The 18,456-nt window shown below is 42.7% G+C and overlaps 1 protein-coding gene across 1 annotated transcript in view; it reads left to right on the top strand.

Annotated features, from left to right (window-relative positions):
* PHEX (phosphate regulating endopeptidase X-linked) overlaps nucleotides 1-18,456 on the top strand; it is a 153,833-nt gene that overhangs the window by 43,784 nt on the left and 91,593 nt on the right. Inside the window, exons 4-9 of the mRNA XM_072994286.2 lie at nucleotides 4,678-4,764; nucleotides 7,606-7,832; nucleotides 12,179-12,247; nucleotides 12,991-13,107; nucleotides 14,278-14,361; nucleotides 14,676-14,821. Of these exons, the coding sequence (XP_072850387.2) occupies nucleotides 4,678-4,764; nucleotides 7,606-7,832; nucleotides 12,179-12,247; nucleotides 12,991-13,107; nucleotides 14,278-14,361; nucleotides 14,676-14,821 (730 nt within the window). The remainder of the gene's footprint in view (nucleotides 1-4,677; nucleotides 4,765-7,605; nucleotides 7,833-12,178; nucleotides 12,248-12,990; nucleotides 13,108-14,277; nucleotides 14,362-14,675; nucleotides 14,822-18,456) is intronic.

An 18,456-nucleotide genomic window follows, 5' to 3' on the forward strand; every position in this document is an offset into this window, starting at 1 on the left:
TTCAACACTGCCATGAATTTCATTGGCTGCCAATGTCTAGCCACTAAAAATCTAATGTCCCTACATCTAACTTGCTTCAAGAAAGAAGTGGAGAGTTACATGAACTATCATCTTGAGCTCTTTGGAGGAGAGGAGATACATGGGATTAAAGTACAATTGTACAATGAGAATGTTCTAAGTTATTTTAAACCATATTTTGTTCTTATTTTGAAGCAGGACTCACGTTAGTTCACAGCTTAACTGTGGAGCTCTGCACTCACCCTCCACACGTTGCAGATGAACATAAATTTCTATTTTATACACTAGGGTCTTATAACTTTGGATTGTTCTTCTTTTAATAATATTGTATTTGCAATTTAGTAATTTTGTGTTTAAGTTTGTGTGTTTTATTAATTTAGGGTTTTGTTTTTTGTTTTCTTATTTTTATTTTTTCTTTTTATTTTTTGCCTTTTTCCCTCCCTCTTTCCCTCTCCCCCCCTTGGAAATGGAGTGGAAGGCTTGTCCGCCTGGTGAGGGGCCCAGGAACATTCCGGTGATTACGGGTAGAGGGAGATATGGCGTTGGCACAGTCCCTACCCGTGTCAGAAGAACGGTGAACAGATGTTTGGCTGCTGTTCATTGTTCTGAGACTGTGACCAACCCTCAGTATCGAGGTGGCCAGCTCAGTCAGCCCTCCACTCTAAATCTGGTGCTGCTGAATGCCAGGTCTGTATCCAATAAACCCCAGTTGATCTATGATCTTATCCTGGAGGAGGATGCAGACCTGGCATGCATAACCGAGACGTGGATTAGTGGGGAGGGTGCCCCTCCCCTGGCTCTCATCTGCCCGCCCGGTTATGCTGTCCAGCACCAGGGTAGACTGGAGGGGCGGGGAGGGGGAGTAGCCATTGTTTACAAATCCATCTTAGAGGTTACTAGGCGTTCCTCGGTGGTAAAGCCAGGCCTAGAGGCACTCCACGTGTCGATTGGGGCTAGGGATGGCATTGGGATTTTGCTGGGTTACCGCGCTCCCCGTGATCCAGCCATTTCCCTGCCGGAGCTGGCCGACTTTGTCTCCGCGGCATTATTGGGGTCCCCGAGGCTTTTGGTCTTGGGTGACTTCAATGTGCATGCGGGGGCAGAGACCACTGGGCCAGCTCTTGAGTTCCTGGAAACCATGGCTTCCTTGAACATGTCCCAACATGTTATCGGCCCCACCCACGTGGGAGGCCATACGTTAGACCTGGTCTTTACCACTACGTGGAACGAGCGTGATCTGATGGTGACTGACCTCGTGTCGGTCCCCTTGTCATGGTCAGATCACCACCTAATAAAATGTAACCTCTCAGTGGCACTTCCCCCTCGCGGGGAGCAGGGATCTATTTCTATGGTCCGCCCTCGAAGGCTACTGGATCCGGCCGGATTCCAGGATGCTATGAGAGGGGTTACGGCTGACCTGGCCAGCGCCCCTGTCGAGGCTCTGGTTGACAGCTGGTCCACTGCTGCCGCCAGGGCCGTAGACATGATTGCGCCTAAGCGCCCTCTCCGCCGCTGAACTCGCCCGGCGCCCTGGTTCAACCAGGAGCTTCGAGCGATGAAGCGATATAGGAGAAGGCTAGAGCGTAGGTGGAGGAAGAACCCGACGGATTTTAATTGGATAGCTGTCAGGGTCGCAACTAACCTTTACCTAACTAAGGTAAAGGCTGCATGTCGATCATTCTTCGCTAACCGGATAAGCGAAGCATCAAATCAGCAGGCGGAGCTGTTCCGTATAGTGCGCGACCTATCCGGAACTGGTTCGGGTGATAGGCCTCCCCCTAGTTTTTCGCCTGACCAGTTTGCAGCCTTTTTTAAAGCTAAAGTGGAGGCCATCCGCCGGGACCTCTCTCCGTTTTTGAATACAGTGAGTCGAGCAGAGATGTCCAGCGCTCCGTCTTGCCCGGTGACCTTTGACTCCTTTCAGCCTGTCATCCCTGATACTGTGGCCAAGGTGCTTGACCGCTGTCGTGCCACCACCTCCTCCTTGGACCCTTGCCCGGCCTGGCTAATCAAAGCAGCCAGGCCGATAACAACTGAATGGGCCACTGCAATAATAAATGGGTCTTTCCTTGAGGGCAGGTTTCCCTCTGCCCTCAAGGAGACACTCATTAGGCCCATAAGAAAGAAACCTAGTTTGGCGGCGGATGAAATTGGCAATTATAGGCCCGTCGCCAATGTTTCTTTCATGAGCAAAGTGGTGGAGAGGGTGGTGGCCGACCAGCTTCAGGCATACTTGGATGAAACAGATGCCTTGGATCCATTCCAGTCGGGCTTCAGGCCGCGCCACGGTACAGAGACGGCATTGGTCGCCCTGTATGATGACCTGTTGAGGGAGGCCGACAGGGGAAAAGTGTCTCTGTTGGTCCTCCTCGACATCTCAGCGGCCTTTGATACCGTCGACCACGGTATCCTCCTGGGGAGGCTCTCCGAGTTGGGAATTGGTGGCTCGGCTCTTGCCTGGCTCCGTTCCTTCTTGGAGGACCGTCCCCAGAGAGTCCAGCTTGGGGAGAGTGTCTCGGCCCCGTGGAGTCTCAATTGTGGGGTTCCACAGGGGTCGATCATCTCCCCAATGCTGTTTAACATCTATATGAGGCCGCTGGGTGGGGTCATCCGGGGATGTGGGGCTTCGTGTCACCAATATGCTGATGACACCCAGCTCTACATCTCCTTTTCACCTGATACAGGTGATGCTGTCCTGTCCCTTCAGCGCTGCCTGGAGGCCGTACTGGGATGGATGCAGGAGAATGGGCTGAGGCTGAACCCGGACAAGACGGAAGTTCTGAGGGTGGGTGGCCCCGTGGTTAGCGGCTTGGGGGACTCTCTCACATTTGGGGGGGCAACTCTGGCCGCGAAGAGTGGGGTCCGCAGTTTGGGCATACATCTGGACCCGACGCTCACCATGGAAACACAGGTGCCGTCGGTAGTCCGTACCGCCTTTTTCCATCTTTGGCGGATTGCCCGGCTGCGGCCCTATCTCGACACGGGGGCACTCACTACCTTGGTGCATGCGCTCGTAATCTCAAGATTAGACCACTGTAATGCGCTCTACGTGGGGCTGCCTTTGAGGCTGATGCGGAAACTTCAGGTGGTGCAGAATGCTGCGGCCAGACTCCTTACCGGAGTGAGAAAATACCAACACATTTCTCCAGCGCTGGCCGCATTGCATTGGCTGCCCATCCGTTTCCGCATCGACTTCAAAGTTTTAATGCTTACTTATAAGGCCCTAAACGGTTTAGGACCTCGATACTTGGCGGAACGCCTGCTCCCACCTAGGTCTACCCGGTTCACCCGCGCGAGTCTGGAGGTGAGGCTGAGGAGCCTGACGCCGAGAGAGGCCCGGAAGGAGAAGACACGAAACCGGGCCTTCTCGGCGGTGGCTCCTCGCCTATGGAACAACCTTCCTCCAGAGATTCGCGCGGCCCCTACGCTGGGTGTTTTTAAAACTCAATTAAAAACATGGTTATACATCCAGGCCTTCCCTCCAATCAATTCCTGATCCCTTTTCTAATTTTCCTTATATTCCTTTTTGTTTGCTGTGATTGTAATTATTATTTATGTTTATGCACATGTTTTTTAATTGTATTCTATTCTTATTATATGCTGGAAGCCGCCTAGAGTGGACTTATAGTCCAGATAGGCGGGATATAAATTCAATAAATAAATAAATAAATAAATAAATAAATAAATACTCTATTTTCATAGCAAGCCTAAACATCTTTTAGCATTTTAGCTTACTTTATATTAACCTGATCCTGATTTAAACTGACAATGCTTGTTTCATGATGTTCAGGAGTGTGTGTGATTGTGTGTGACTGTGCAATAGAGTCAAGAAGAGACATCTGCTCCATTCTAGAAACTAACATTTTCCTAAAAGGCAACATATCTGATGATGATGGTTATGAAGTGCTGTCAAGATAGTTCTGACTTACGGCAACCCTGTTCAGGGTTTTCCAGGCAGAGAGTGCTCAGAAGTGGTTTACCACTCCCTTCTGGAGCAAGCATCCTGGGCTTGTGCATCTTGCACATGGCCACGCACAATGGCTTTACTCACCAGAGACACAGAGGGGAATCGAACTCCCAACTTCTGGGATATCCAATCAGCCTATCTATATCTATAGCTATAGCTATAGCTATAGCTATAGCTATATCTCTGTGTCTATATCTATCTCATAGGACCCCTATATCCTTGGACTGGTACAAAGAACCCCCACCCCCGGATGCTAAGAAATGCAGATTATACCAAACTTTATTTTAATAATGTTTGCTATACATGGGATTATTTCTGGCTCCCTCTAGTGACCAGTTCTGGTAACTTCACCATTAGAAAAATGTATTTCTACAGTTTTTCTTTTTATATTTTTCATATTTTCAGACTATGGATAAGTGTATCAGCGGCTACTGATCCCGCAGATATGTGGATCCTGCTGCATCTTTATATCTAGCATTTATATACCTATTGTTGGAGTATATATTGCAGGAAAGAAAGCTATCAGCAAATCCAGGCAAGCTCTAATGTTTGCATGAATAGAAAAAATGTTTGGGGGTGGAAACTTCTAAAAGGAATGGGGGTCCCCCCAAGCAGCCTCAGTGTCCAGTTGTAATATTCTGATCTGTTGTTGAGAGAGAGAGAGAAAGTTTCTTCTTTCTTTAATTTCGCAGCTCTACTTGAGAAACCTCTCAGCAAAAGGCGGGACAATGAAGCTGTACAGAAGGTCAAGATACTTTACTCTTCATGTATGAATGAGAGTAAGTACCTCTTTTATTTCCAGGGTTACCAGTTGGCAGCCGAATGTACAGTAACTAGAAGGTATATTTCTAAAAATGTACTTTGTTTTCTAGAATCAGGTCAAGAAGCAGCTCTGAAATCAACTTTTGATCTGTGCACATCAAAGGGTCGAAATGTTTTAATGGGAAAATAGCAATCAATGCCAGTAATCATAATTATAAATTATAATTCATTTTATAAATGAATTATAAAAATTCATTATTAACATCCATCAAGTCAATTTTGACTTGTGGCAACCCCTTCCAGCGTCTCTTCAGTATATAGAAGTGGTTTACCAGTCCCTTCTCTGGGACTGTGCAGCTTGTCCAAGGGCACACAGGCTGGGTCTTCTCCTGGGAGAGAAAATAATGAATCTGCTGACCCCTCCCCCACTCCACAGCCATGCAATGACTGATTAGACTGCGATTGACAGTAAAGTACACAGTTTATACATTCTAGAGTTGTGAGGGTGGGAACTTCTCCCTCTTGACCATAAAAACAGAAGAAGGCACAAAGACCACTCATAACTGATTTTGCCTTACTTTTAGGTCTGGCATTTGCTACAGGGCTGGTCTGATCCCTTTGTCACCTGATGTAGAGATAGCCCCTTCTTTTGCTCTGTAGCTGCCATCAGCTGCTATTGACCACCATTGCTACAGAGAAGCTGCACCATCCCATGGTGCTTTGCTGTAATTTCATCCCACCACTCTTAGAAATGTGTTGGGTAGGGGACATAGGAGAGAATTGTCCTGTTGGTTTCTGTTGAACCATAGAATTCCCTTTCTATAGGAAGCTAGTTTTGTTTCCTCTCTCTTGTGTTTCTCCCAAGAGGGAAGGCAAAGATCTCTTTATTCAGATGGCTTGTTAGCGGAGGTAGGGGTTTTTTACAAGCAGATTCAACACTATCCTTATTCCTGTGCTTTCAATTGTTTTCAGTTGGATTGTATTTTAATATGTCATATGCTAAGTTAGGTTTTAATATTAAGTCCCAATCTTGGATAAAAGTCATGATATTTATAAGCCAAATAAATAAAAAAAAATCAGTGAATTCTCCCTCTACATATCACAGGACGTAGCTGTGGAAGACTTGGGGGAAATCCACATAAAGTCTCTCTCCATGGAGTCCAACCTAAGTCTGCTGGCAGCTGTTGCCTGGTCAGTTGCTCTGGTATCTGCCTGCCCTAGCTAGATCAAGGCAACCAGGGTGGCAACAATGGCTAAGCAGCCACTTCTGAATGCTTGTTGTGTGCTTGGTTTATGCACAACACTGTCTCTTCAATGCCACAGCAAGCAAGCTAGGTGCTGCCATAGCTGTGGATCACGGAGTCAGGCACCTGCCAGGATGGTGGCCATATCTCCTCCTTGAAGAACAACAGTTCTCTGTTCAAAGAGCTGCAACAGAATAATCCTCTTTTTGATGGTGTCCTTGATTTGAAGAGTTATCCAGTTCAAGTTTGATTCAGAATTAAACATCTGTAAAAAGAAGGGAGAATCATCTACAGGCAGCAGCTTCTGGACAGTACAGTGGTGCCTCGGCTTATGACCGCAATCCATTCCAGAAGGTGGATGTAACTCAAAATGGTTGTAAGTCGAAGCACTTAGGTGTGCATTGAAATTCAATTAATCCGTTCCGGCCGAAGGAAAAAAATCACACACACACACACACACACACACACACACACACACACACACACACACACACACACACACACACACACACACACATCACTGCAAGACTAATTGGAAACACGATTAATCCCTTCCGGCCAAAGGGGGTGGGGGAGAAAAGCAATCAAGCATGCAAGTCCCATCAGAAATGCACAGAAAACAAACGGAGCAGATCGGAAATGCACAGAAAACAAAGGAACCAGGTCAGAAATGCAAAGAGAGTAAAAGAAAAAGCAAGAGAAACATGCAAGACCATCGGAAATGGGGAAACCCCCGAAAAGCTACAAAACCCCCCAAGACCCATTGGAAATGGGGGGGAAAGCCAACAAACAAACCAACCCCCCAAGACCCATTGAAAATATGAAAAACACTCCAAAAAACAACCAAATCCCCCAAGACCCATCAGAAATGGGGGGAACACCAAAAAACAAACCAACCCCCCAAGACCCATCACAACAAAGAAACATAACCCCCCAGTCCAAAACCACACAGCAAAAACACCCAGAACAGTTTTTAAAAACAGAAAACAGCGCCTTGCCTTACCAGGCAGCCTGAAGCAAACGCACACACACGCTCACTCAGAAGCAGAAGCAAGCCAGTCCCAAGCCTCCTTCCGTCGCACACTCTTCAACTGTTGGGGAAAAAGAGCTACAATGAAGCAGCCTTGTCGCCACCTACAGTTAGAAATTTAAATTTTCTGCCTTTTTCTGTTCCTAAGTGGAAGCTCCGGTCGCAAGTATAAGCATAATTTTGCAGCCAGAGCTGATCATAACTCGAAATGGTAATAAGTAGGGACGTTCGTAAGTCAAGGCACCACTGTACAGTCAGGTGGCACACAACTCCCACTGTTGTGAGAGGCATTTTGAATCTATTTAAATTCTAAGCATTCTAAGCATGAAGGGGGTGTGCATTCACTCTCCTGCTCTGCCCAGTTTGCCACGTGGAACAAATTGCTCAGTGCAGCTCATAACTGGGCCGACCCTACTGTGCTTTCACGCACTTTCAAGGAAATGGAGACTTTCAAATTAAAGTCCTTCAATAATTTTAACAACAAAACGAGAAATACTTTCTCAGCTACTGTAATAGCTACTGTTAAATTTAGATTGCTTGAGAATTGAGTTATGGCAACTTTTTTCTTTTTTCCTGTCTGCCAGATAAGATAGAGAAAGCGGATGCAAAGCCACTACTAAGCATGCTGAAACATTCTCCATTCCGCTGGCCTGTGTTGGAATCGAACATTGGGCCTGAAGGGCAGTGGTCAGAAAGGAAGTTCAGCATGGTCCAGACCCTGGCTACTCTTCGTGGCCAGCTTAGCAGTTCTGTTTTCATCCGAATGTATGTGTCTTCTGATGATAAAAATTCTAAGGAGCACATCATAAAGGTATGGTTGAGATAATACAAAAATGTATACTTTTTTGTTAGAATATAATTTAGAGGACAAAAGGGTGAAAACAGTGATGATTAAATGGGCACAACATTTTGGTTATCATATAGATATAAACAATTGGACTCGAATGTGGAATGAGAACCATAGATGGCTCAAACCAGTAAATGTCTTTAAACCGTTTTATAAATGGTATTTTACACCTGTAAAACTGGCAAAAATGATGCCGGGGGCTAGCAACTCATGTGGGAAGTATTTTCAGCAACCTGGAACTTTTTTTTTCATAAATGGTAGACATGCGACAAAGTAAAAAGCTTTTGGGGACAGATAAAAGATATTACACAAGAAATTATACAAGAAATAGCTTTTAAACTGGAAATGTTTTTGTTGAATATAATACCAGAAATTGTTGATAATAAATAAATAAATATATGTTCCTGCACATATTTATAGCTTTAAGGCTGATCTGCGTCCAAAAGTGGAAAAATCAGGAAAATCCAAAGAAAGAGGAACTATTAAAAAAATTATTAGATATCACAGAAATGGATAGTTTGTCAGAGACATTACATGAGAACCTGAGAACATATGTTAAAGAAATCTAGAAAATATTTTATGATTTGGCACAGAAACAGATATGAATAGAGAATATAATATAGGTTATGGATTTTAGTATTCTATCACAGCCATGGAGTCAAGAGTAGATTAGATCCTGTATGAATGCAAATATTTCCCTGTGTTTTTTTCTTTTGTTTTGTGTTACCCCCTTTTCCCTTCCCATAGTTGAATCCTTTTGATGGTTGGTTGGTTGTGTGTTATATAAAAATAAAAATATTAATTTAAAAAAATAAAAAAATAAAGGTATGGTTAAGAAAGCCATGTGGGTAGGATGTAATTTTGCATGAGCTCACTGGAAACATTTAGTGTTCCTCATTGAAGACATCTTGTACCCTGATCTATAGCCAACCAAACTGGGACAATGTGGCATACTAGAACAGATGATACAAGGCCTGCAGATGTAGATACCACATAGGGCCAAAGAGCTGCCCCTTTGTAGAATGGTGTTCAGTCTATGAGCATCGCTCTTATTATGATTTAATTCAGTAGGCATCATTCAGTCTCTAGAGACTATGGTAACGTGCTCTGTATGGAGGACTTGGAACAGCATCTAGTGCGGCTGAGGAGGCCAATTCGAGAGTGACAATTCCTTCCACACTGAAGACAAATACAATCTGTCCCCTGTCCAGCTCTCTGATTTTGCTACTTCCGGGACTGCCTCTTTGCCTCGGCCTGCTGAACAAGTGTTTCTTCAATTTGGGAGAGGCAATGCTGCACCGCCTGCCTCCAGGCTGAATGCTCAGATGTCAGGGTTTTCCATCTGTTGAGGTCCATTCCTAAGGCCTTCAGATCCCGCTTGCAGATGCCCTTGTGTCGCAGCTGTGGTCTCCCTCTGGGGTGATTTCCCTGCACTAATTCTCCATATAGGAGATATTTTGGAATCCGACCGTCAGCCATTCTCATGACATGCCTGAGCCAACATAGACATTGCTGTTTCAGTAATGTATACATGCTAAAAATTCCAGCTCTAGGACTACTCTATTTGGAACTTTGTCCTGCCAGGTGATGCTAAAAATGTGTCAGAGACAATTCATATGGAACATGTTCAACTTCCTCTCCTGCCGTGTACAAAGGGTCCAGGATTCAATGCAGTACAGGAGCGTACTCAGGACACAGGCTCTATAGACCTGGATCTTGGTATATGCTGTCACCTTCTTATTAAGCCATACTTTCTTTGTGAGACTAGAGAACATAGTGGCTGCTTTGCCAATGCGTTTATTCAGCCTGACATCTAGAGAGAGAGTGTAGAGATCATTGAACCAAGGTACACAAAGTCATGAACAACCTCCAATTCTTGCATGGAGATGGTAATAGTGGGAGGTTAATCCACGCCCTGGCCCATGACTTGTGTTTTCTTCAGGCTGATTGTTAATCCAAAATCTTGACAGCCCTTGCTAAAATGATTCATTAGCTGTTGGAGGTCTTCAGCAGAATGGGCAATAACAGTTGCATCATCAGCAAAGAGGAGGCCCTGCATGCATTTCAGCTGGGCTTTGGTCTTTGCTCTCAATCTAGAGAGATTAAAGTGCTTTCTGTCTGATCTAGTCCGGAGATAGATACCTTCTGTTGCAGTTCCAAAAGCGTGCTTCAGGATAACAGCAAAAAAGATCCAAAACAAAGTCGGCACGAGGACACAGCCCTGTTTCACTCCACTTCAGATGTCAAAGGGATCTGATGTTGAGCCATAAAAAACTACACTGCCCTTCATTTTCTCATGAAAGGACCTGATGATGTTAAGGAGTCGGGGTGGACATCGCATCTTGGGAAGTATTTTAAAAAGTCCATCCCTGCTAACCAAGTCAAAGGCCTTTGTGAGATCTATGAAGGCCACAAAGAGTGGCTGTTGTTGTTCCCTGCATTTCTCCTGCAACTGTCTGAGGGAGAATACCATGTCAATGGTGGATCTATTAGCTCAAAATCCACACTGTGATTCTGTCTGCAACCACCTGGAACCTCTTCAGCGCAACATGAGCACACAGCTTCCCTACAATGCTGAGTAGAGAGATGCCATGGTAGTTATTGCAGTCACCCATGTTGCCTTTGTTCTTGTACAATGTGACAATGTTTGCATCCCTCATGTCCTGTGGTACTTCACCTTCCCTCCAGCAAAGACAGAAGATTTCATACAGCTCAGTGGTGATGATCTCTTTACAGCACTGCAACACTTCTACAGGGATATTATCCTTCCCAGGTGCCTTGCTGGAGGTGAAGGAATCCAAGGCCACTTTTATTTCTGCTAAAGTTGGTTCACTGTCCAACTCTTCCAAGACAGGCAGGCACTCAATGTTATTTAATGCCTCTTCGGTTACTGCATTCCCTCTAGAATATAGCTCAGAGTAGTGCTGAACCCAGCGTTCCATCTGCTATGCTCTGTCCTGGATGATCACGCCTGTAGCAGACTTCAAATGAGCAGATTTCTTTTGTATTGGAACTAAAGCCTGCTTGATACTGTCATACATTCCCTTGATGTTACCTGTGTCCGCTGCTATCTGTATCTGAGAGCAGAACTGAAGCCAATAATTGTTGGAACATCTCCTGGCAGTCTGTTGGACTTGGCTATGAGCAGCTCGAAGAGCCTGTAAGTTGTACTCACTAGGACAGACTTTGTATGCTGCTAGAGCTCTCCTCTTTTCCTCGATGGCTGGCGTCAACTCCTCTGAATGGGCTTCAAACCAGTCCACCGTCTTTTTTGTTTTCTTGCCAAATGTGGACAAGTTGGTGTTATAAACAGCATTTTTGAAATGTTCCCATCGTTCAGGTGCGTTTGCATCAGTCAGGCCTGGAAGGCTTTCCTCAATCGCTTGGGCAAATTCCTCCACTTTTCTCTGATCGCGAGTCTTGCTGATGTCAATATGTGATCTTACTTCTTTTTTCATGTGATACAATCACTTTATTCGCAGTTTGACTCTGCTACACACCAGGGAGTGAACAGTATCACAATCAGCACCCTGATGACTGTTTGTGATCGTAATACTAGGAAGGCTAGAGCATCTAGTGAGGATTTAATTCAACATCAAACAAAATAATTGCATGTAGTGGAAACAAATAATTCCTTCCTTCACCACTCAGATGAAGAAGTAAAAAACTATACCAAACTCATAATTATGCACCTTCCAGCTAATTTTGTTGACAAGAACTGTCAGCCTTTTGCCACTATGTTCAACAACATCACTGTTATTAGTATGTACAAATGCAAATGACTGAATGTCAGGGCAATGTATGTACTTCTATTCCTTCAGGTATTCAAAACTCTTCTCTAATTTGATTTACACCAACCTTATTTACAGAAAGTAGATATTAGTATTCTGCTTAGTTACTGAAGGATCAGACAAATTCCCAGATCATATGTAATGCATCTCATTTATGTCTTATGGGTGGGAATATGGTAGAATCCCTAAATTCCTGAGTATTTTATAAAAGTTGGTTTTCTCAAGAAGGCAAAACAGAGTATTTAAATATAAAACTAAATCATTATAAAATGGTACTTTTTATAAGGCTGTAGTCATTTAATGGTTATAAATACTTAAACATTTTTAATATGCCTTTTTCTAATCTTTTAATACTATACTGGAAGCACAATTCTATACATGTCTATCCAGAGGTTAGTTCCACTGACTTCAGTGGGGCTGTCTCTGAGGAAGGTAGGTATAAGATTGCAGCTCAAGTGCTGGTATGAATTTGTAATTGATATTAACTCTGGCTGTTGTATTTTTATATACTTTTAACAGCTAGATCAAGCATCTCTGTCTCTATCAGCAAGAGAAGACTACCTGGACAACAGCACAGAAGCTAAATCTGTGAGCATTACTTTGTCACAGGCTAAGTAAATTATATCCTAAGTAAAAAAGCAATTTCTACACAATTTCTTTCCACGTGCTTGTTTTACAGTATTGTTAATTTCTTGATCAGAAGCATGAATCTTCCAAACCAACCAATGATGCATTGCATATGCATCTTTGCATCATCTATGCAATGATGCCTTTCCCACTATTGATCTTCTGTTCCCAGCCCAACTGTTCATAATCAGTTCTGGACCACTCCCTGCAATCCAATCTTGTCCATTTAATGTAAACTATGGTTTAAAAATAGACATGGTAGCTAGAAGATTCTGGGAGGTGTAGTCCTAACCATGCCCAACATTTCCTATCTCTAGAAATACAAATAGATGGAAAAGGCTGCTCCCATCATGTCCCATCCTGATTTTAGTCATAATTAAACTTAGTTGGATTGAAGACCAGAGATCTCTTGCTGTTTGAACCTTCTGTAATGATTGATTGGTTTGAGCAGAAGTCTGTTTAATCCACTTTCTCTGTGCCTGCTTGTAAGCAAAATGGACATTCTAACCATTGTTGGTAATAAAGATGGTTCCTAGGGATAACTAACATGGAGCACCATAGTATGACAAATGTACTACTGAAACTGAATGGGAAAATAAGACAACAATGTTCTATTTGTATGCTGTAGATATGCCAACTCTAATTTACTTAGGGCATTTGGGTCTGGGTAGATGTAACAATAACACATTCTCATTCTGCTGCAGTACAGAGATGCTCTGTTCCAGTTCATGGTTGACACCGCAGTGCTTCTGGGTGCCAACGCGTCGCGTGCAGAGTTGGATATGAAGTCTGTGCTCAAGCTGGAAGTCAAAATAGCTGAGGTTAGTGCCTTTCTAAATGTGGGATGTCATCAGCCTTTGTGGCAGCTGGCACTTCTGGAGTGATAGGCATGGCTTTATGCCTTCATTCAGCACTGCTTCTTTCCAAAGTTTCAGAAGAAAATGTGTGTGTGTGTGTGTGTGTGTGTGTGTGTGTGTGTGTGTGTGTGTGTGTGTGTGTGTGTGTGTGTGTTCTAAGTGGGCTTAACTGCTCTGCATTGCCACTTCTGTTTCTGTTGCTCCTTCCTATCAATCGTGGAATAAAAAGGAGAAGACAGTGCTTCTCCTTAATCCCCTTTATCTCCAGCCAGAATAAGAGCAGCTTATAATTACAACAGTAACCCTTGGCTGTTTTACTGGATGCAATTCTCCACTTCTTTGTTCTCCAGTCTTGGTGCTTTAGGACTCTGTTCTAATCATATGTGCGCGCGCGTGTGTGCGCGCACGCACGCACGCACACACAGAGCAAGAACAGAATAGTGGCTGATCATTAAAAGGGGCACAAGCACATCTTCAGGTACTTCTCAGCCTTCTAAGTCCATATGGTAAAACAGCAGCTATTGCCCTTTTATGTTAGTTGTTTTGTTTGCGTTGAAATGTTAGCTTTTTTAAAAAATCCGTTTGCACAACTTAGCACAACAACGACCTTCTTGTCTATTGTTCAAAATGGAGCATAATGCCCCACCCTCCTACAGGGTGAGGAGAATAGTTGTGGAGCTCCTTCACATTTCTACTAAAAACACAAGCCAGCCCATCCTTCTCTTTATGCCTTCCACAACAGGCAACAGGCAACCAGGTTCACTAATGTTGTGAATTTTGTTGGTCCACCCAAAAGACATATCGTGTGTGCAGTTTTATTCAGTATTGCTGCCAGCATCAATGATGGCTGGTTTAGTTGGAGCAGTAGCCCATAGCAAACATACATTACCCAAGAGCTAGTGGTACATTTTGCTATCCAGTGATCTACTGCAGTATCCAACACCAGCAGAATCACCTTCCACTACACCAGAGACTTACTTCGGGGACTAGAGGTGTCCAGCTTTCCAGAACAGATAACCTATTGCCATGTATGGATTGTTGCCTCTGACAAAGAGGGGTTAACAGATTTATGGTTGTTGACAAGGAATAGATTTTTCAGTGGAAATAATATTTATTTGCTTTTAATTTTTGCAGATAATGATCCCACATGAGAATCGAACCAGTGAATCTATGTACAACAAAATGAACATTTCAGAACTTAGTGTCATGGTCCCACAGGTTGGTTGAAGCTAATTGAAAAATGGCTGCATTGATGCCTGATAAGACCGCATAAGTACCCGTTCGTACTGAGTGGTGCTTCAAATGTGCATAAGAAGGCAATCTGAATTAAATTAATAGAATCATGTGTTCTTTATTATTATTTTAAATACAGCTGCGTTTTTATTGAAGCCTCCAAATATTAGGGGTGTTGTGCAGCAAACTTTCACTTTGAAATTAGGTAAAAAAAACCTTTTAAGCCATTGAGATAATGGTACGTAATTAATTCCATGACCCTGTAAGAGAGAGGAGTTGAGCCTTGATGTCTCTTTCAGTTTGACTGGCTGGCGTATATCAAGAAGGTGATTGACACCAAACTCTATCCTGAACTGAAGGATATAGATGCTTCAGAGAATGTGATTGTTCGTGTACCCCAGTACTTCAGAGATTTGTTCAGGATCTTGGAAAGTGAAAGGAAAAAGTAAGGATTTCTAGTTCGCTTTGTATTTTTCTAAGTAAAAATTTAATTCCTGGATTTTCAGTACAATTTTCAGCTCTTTGCCTACCCAGCAATTTAATATTAACACAGAAATTTACACAGCAGGTTTCAAGCTATAGCAAGGCCCTTAAAATTACTTCTGTTCATTGGTTCTTATGCAAAGAAAGTTGTAGGAATAGTGAGAACAAGGGTAGTTATTGCTAGGGATCCCAGGAAATGAATATTTCCTTATTTTTGGAAAGAGATGTGACAGACCTTAGAAAAGTTATTATAACTCCCAGAATCCACCAGCCAGCGTGGTCATTGGTCATTTTGGGTGGGCAGTTCCAGCTACTGTAGCTCCCAAAGTAACTTTTCCAAGCCCTGGGATGTGTACATTGAGAAAGGCTTTATAATGATAATCTTATGACTGAATATATACTGAATATAATCTTATGATTGAATGTACACTTTCTAATACCCCATTTTCCCGAAAATAAGACAGGGTCTTATATTAATTTTTGCCCCAAAAAATGCATTAGGGCTTATTTTCAGGGGATGTTTTATTTTACAGTAATGTCATCTTCTTCAGGTTGCCATACAGTGCTGCACAATGGTGGAGAGCGGGGTTTAACTTAAGTGGGGCTTATTTGGGGGGGTAGGGCTTATATTAGGAGCATCCTGAAAAATCATACTAGGGCTTATTTTCAGGTTAGGTCTTATTTTCAGGAAACAGGTTATATTTTTTAAAATTGTACTATAATTTCCTCACAGCTCTCTCTCTCTCTCCTTGAAATTACAAATCCAATTTGCTGTGATTTCCAAAACCCTTATAAAACACTATTTTCTGAACATTTCTGGGGCCTAGCCAGTTCAGATGTTATATGGGGACTTGTTTTGACTGACTCACACATTTTGATTGATCATTAAGATTAATCAATTAACACTGCAGCCCTAAATTTTATTAAAAATTATATAAAATTTAGGGCTGCAGTGTTAATCACAGCAAATTGGACCAAGCATTGCATCATATGGATGATGGAAACATACCAAAACTATAAGTGCAAAACATAGTGTTTTTACAGGAATAAATGTTGTATCTAGATAAGCCCTGAGATTCATTGGTTTGTACAAGTCAACAAATAAAAAAAAGGCTTATTAGATGACAGTAGATGCTTCCTTTCTATTTCAAATGGCAGCTTCAAGGAAATAGTTCTTTTCAGGATCACAGGAGGGGAAAGGGTTAATCTTTCCTTCTCTACCCCCTGTGGTCCCACAGCTATTTTGCCAAGACTTCTGTGCATGAAATTTTTATTAACAAATATTTATAAAATTATGGAGGAGAAATTTTGCCAAAAGTTAGCTAGATGCACTCATTTGTTTCTGCAACAGAAAAGGAGCTTAACTTATTAAAGGCACATTTTATCTGTGCTGTAAACAAGAGATACAGAAATCAGTCTTCTGTATTATTCTTAGATATTGTCTTCCAGATCTAATATTAATGAAGAGATATTGCACATATACTCTAACAAGCTTATTCTAATTTTCTTAACCAATAGCTCTGAAAGCACAAATTAAAAGCATTGATAGAAATTTCACACACAAAACCCCCTCTAAATTTCTGTTGTTGAAAGATATATTTGTTTACTTTGACCTGGATGCATCTGTCCTTACATGATCATCTTCAAATTAGTTGATACAATAATTGTCCCGTTCTCTGTTAGAGAGATATTAATGGCCCTCTAAACTTACTTGTCTGATTTATGTAGTTTGGAGTTTTTGCATATCGACAAATATGAGCCCATTTTTCACGCAGGCACATTTTGACATTTTGCTGTCCTTATTGCAGGTACAGGTTACTAGTAAGTTAATCAAGCAATAACTGGGAAAGTTAGCTTTTGCATTGCATCGCCCATGCAAACAGAAGGGTTGTAGTGTAAAAAGTTAACTTCCCTGAACATTGGAGATCCTTTTCATATTGTAGATGTTTCATATTTCACATTTAGACTATTGGAAATAATGATCAGACATCATTACATTACATGTAATAAAACTGTGGGTGTTCTTTGTATTGCATTAGCCCTGGTCTCCAACATCGTAGTCCATCACTCTGTCCATTATACCACACTGAGTACCCGACTACTCCCCATGTCCTCACCAACTCTATAATTCTATGATTCTAGGACAATAATTACAATAAACCTATGGATTTATTAGACAATGGATTAGATTGAGGTGTAGGTGCATGCCATAAAGCTAGCAGAAGCACCCTGCCCTGCCCCCTGAAACTATTGCACAGGGGGTTAAGAAACTGATTGGAATGAGCTGATGTTTGAGTGTGCGAGTGTGTGGAGGTGGGGAGGCAAGGAGATACCTAAAATTGAGTAGAGCTGGTCAATCCCAGACATTTTACATAAGAACATAAGAAGAGCCCTGCTGGATCAGGCCAAGGGCCCATCTAGTCCAGCTTCCTGTATCTCACAGTGGCCCTACTGGATCTTCTGGGAGCATATGAGATAACTAGATAATTGTCTCCTGATACCCCTCCCCTGCATCTGGCATTTTGAGGTACCTTCCTTTTAAGCCTGGAGATTATACATTCCCATCCACCTGCGGTCGACTTTTCCTCCAGAAATCTATCCAATCCCCTTTTAAAGGCATCTAGGCCAGATGCCATCACCATATCCTGTAGCAAGGAGTTCCACAGACTAACAACATGCTGGATAAAGAAATATTTTATTTTGTCTTTTCTCACTCTCCCAACATTCAATCTGAGGGATGTCCCTTGGTTCTAGTATTGCATGAGAGGGAAAAGAGCTTCCCTGTCTCCACTTTATTCCACCCCCTGCATAATTTTATATGTCTCAATCATGTCCCCCCTCAGGTGCCTTTTCTCTAGACTAAAGAGCCTCAAATGCTGTAGCTTTTCCTCATAAGGGAGGTGCCCGAGCCCAGTCATCATTTTAGTTGCTGTCTTCTACATCTTTTCCAGTTCCACTATGTCTTTTTTGAGGTGTGTCAACCAGAACTGTTTGCAATACTCCAGGTGCGGCCTTACCTTGCTGCCTGAAGTGAAAGAATATCAGTGCCCTTTCCCAATAAATTTATAGAAGTTGACTGGATTACTGGATATGCAGTTAAAGCCATCACTAATGATGTAGTCGGGTACTCAGTGTGGTATAATGGACAGAGTGATGGACTACGATGTTGGAGACCAGGGCTAAAATTCTCTCTTGATTATGGAAATTCAGTGGGGGTATTGAACTGGTAAAAACCACTCCTTAAGTATCTCATTTCTCTTGAAAGCCCTGTTAGGGTTGCTGCAAAATTGGGTTTGACTTCATGACATATAACTAAAATTATGTAGTCATCTAGTTAAGGGTGACAAGGAGCATTGCATGGTACACAAGGAGGTACTGTGTCACAGAGGTTAGAGTGTCGTTGTAGGATTTGGAGATCCCAGCTGAAAACCCAACCGAGCCATGAAACTCACATGCACAGATTGTAGATACAACCATTTTATTTCAACTTGCATTCTGAAAAGCATCAAATAGCAAATTCCATTCCAGGAGATAAAATGGTTGAAGTGTGGCTCAAACCCCATCATTCCATGACAGACCAAATAGTAGCCATTGTGC

Source organism: Pogona vitticeps, chromosome 3 (assembly GCF_051106095.1).
Source record: "Pogona vitticeps strain Pit_001003342236 chromosome 3, PviZW2.1, whole genome shotgun sequence".
NCBI lineage: Eukaryota > Metazoa > Chordata > Lepidosauria > Squamata > Agamidae > Pogona > Pogona vitticeps.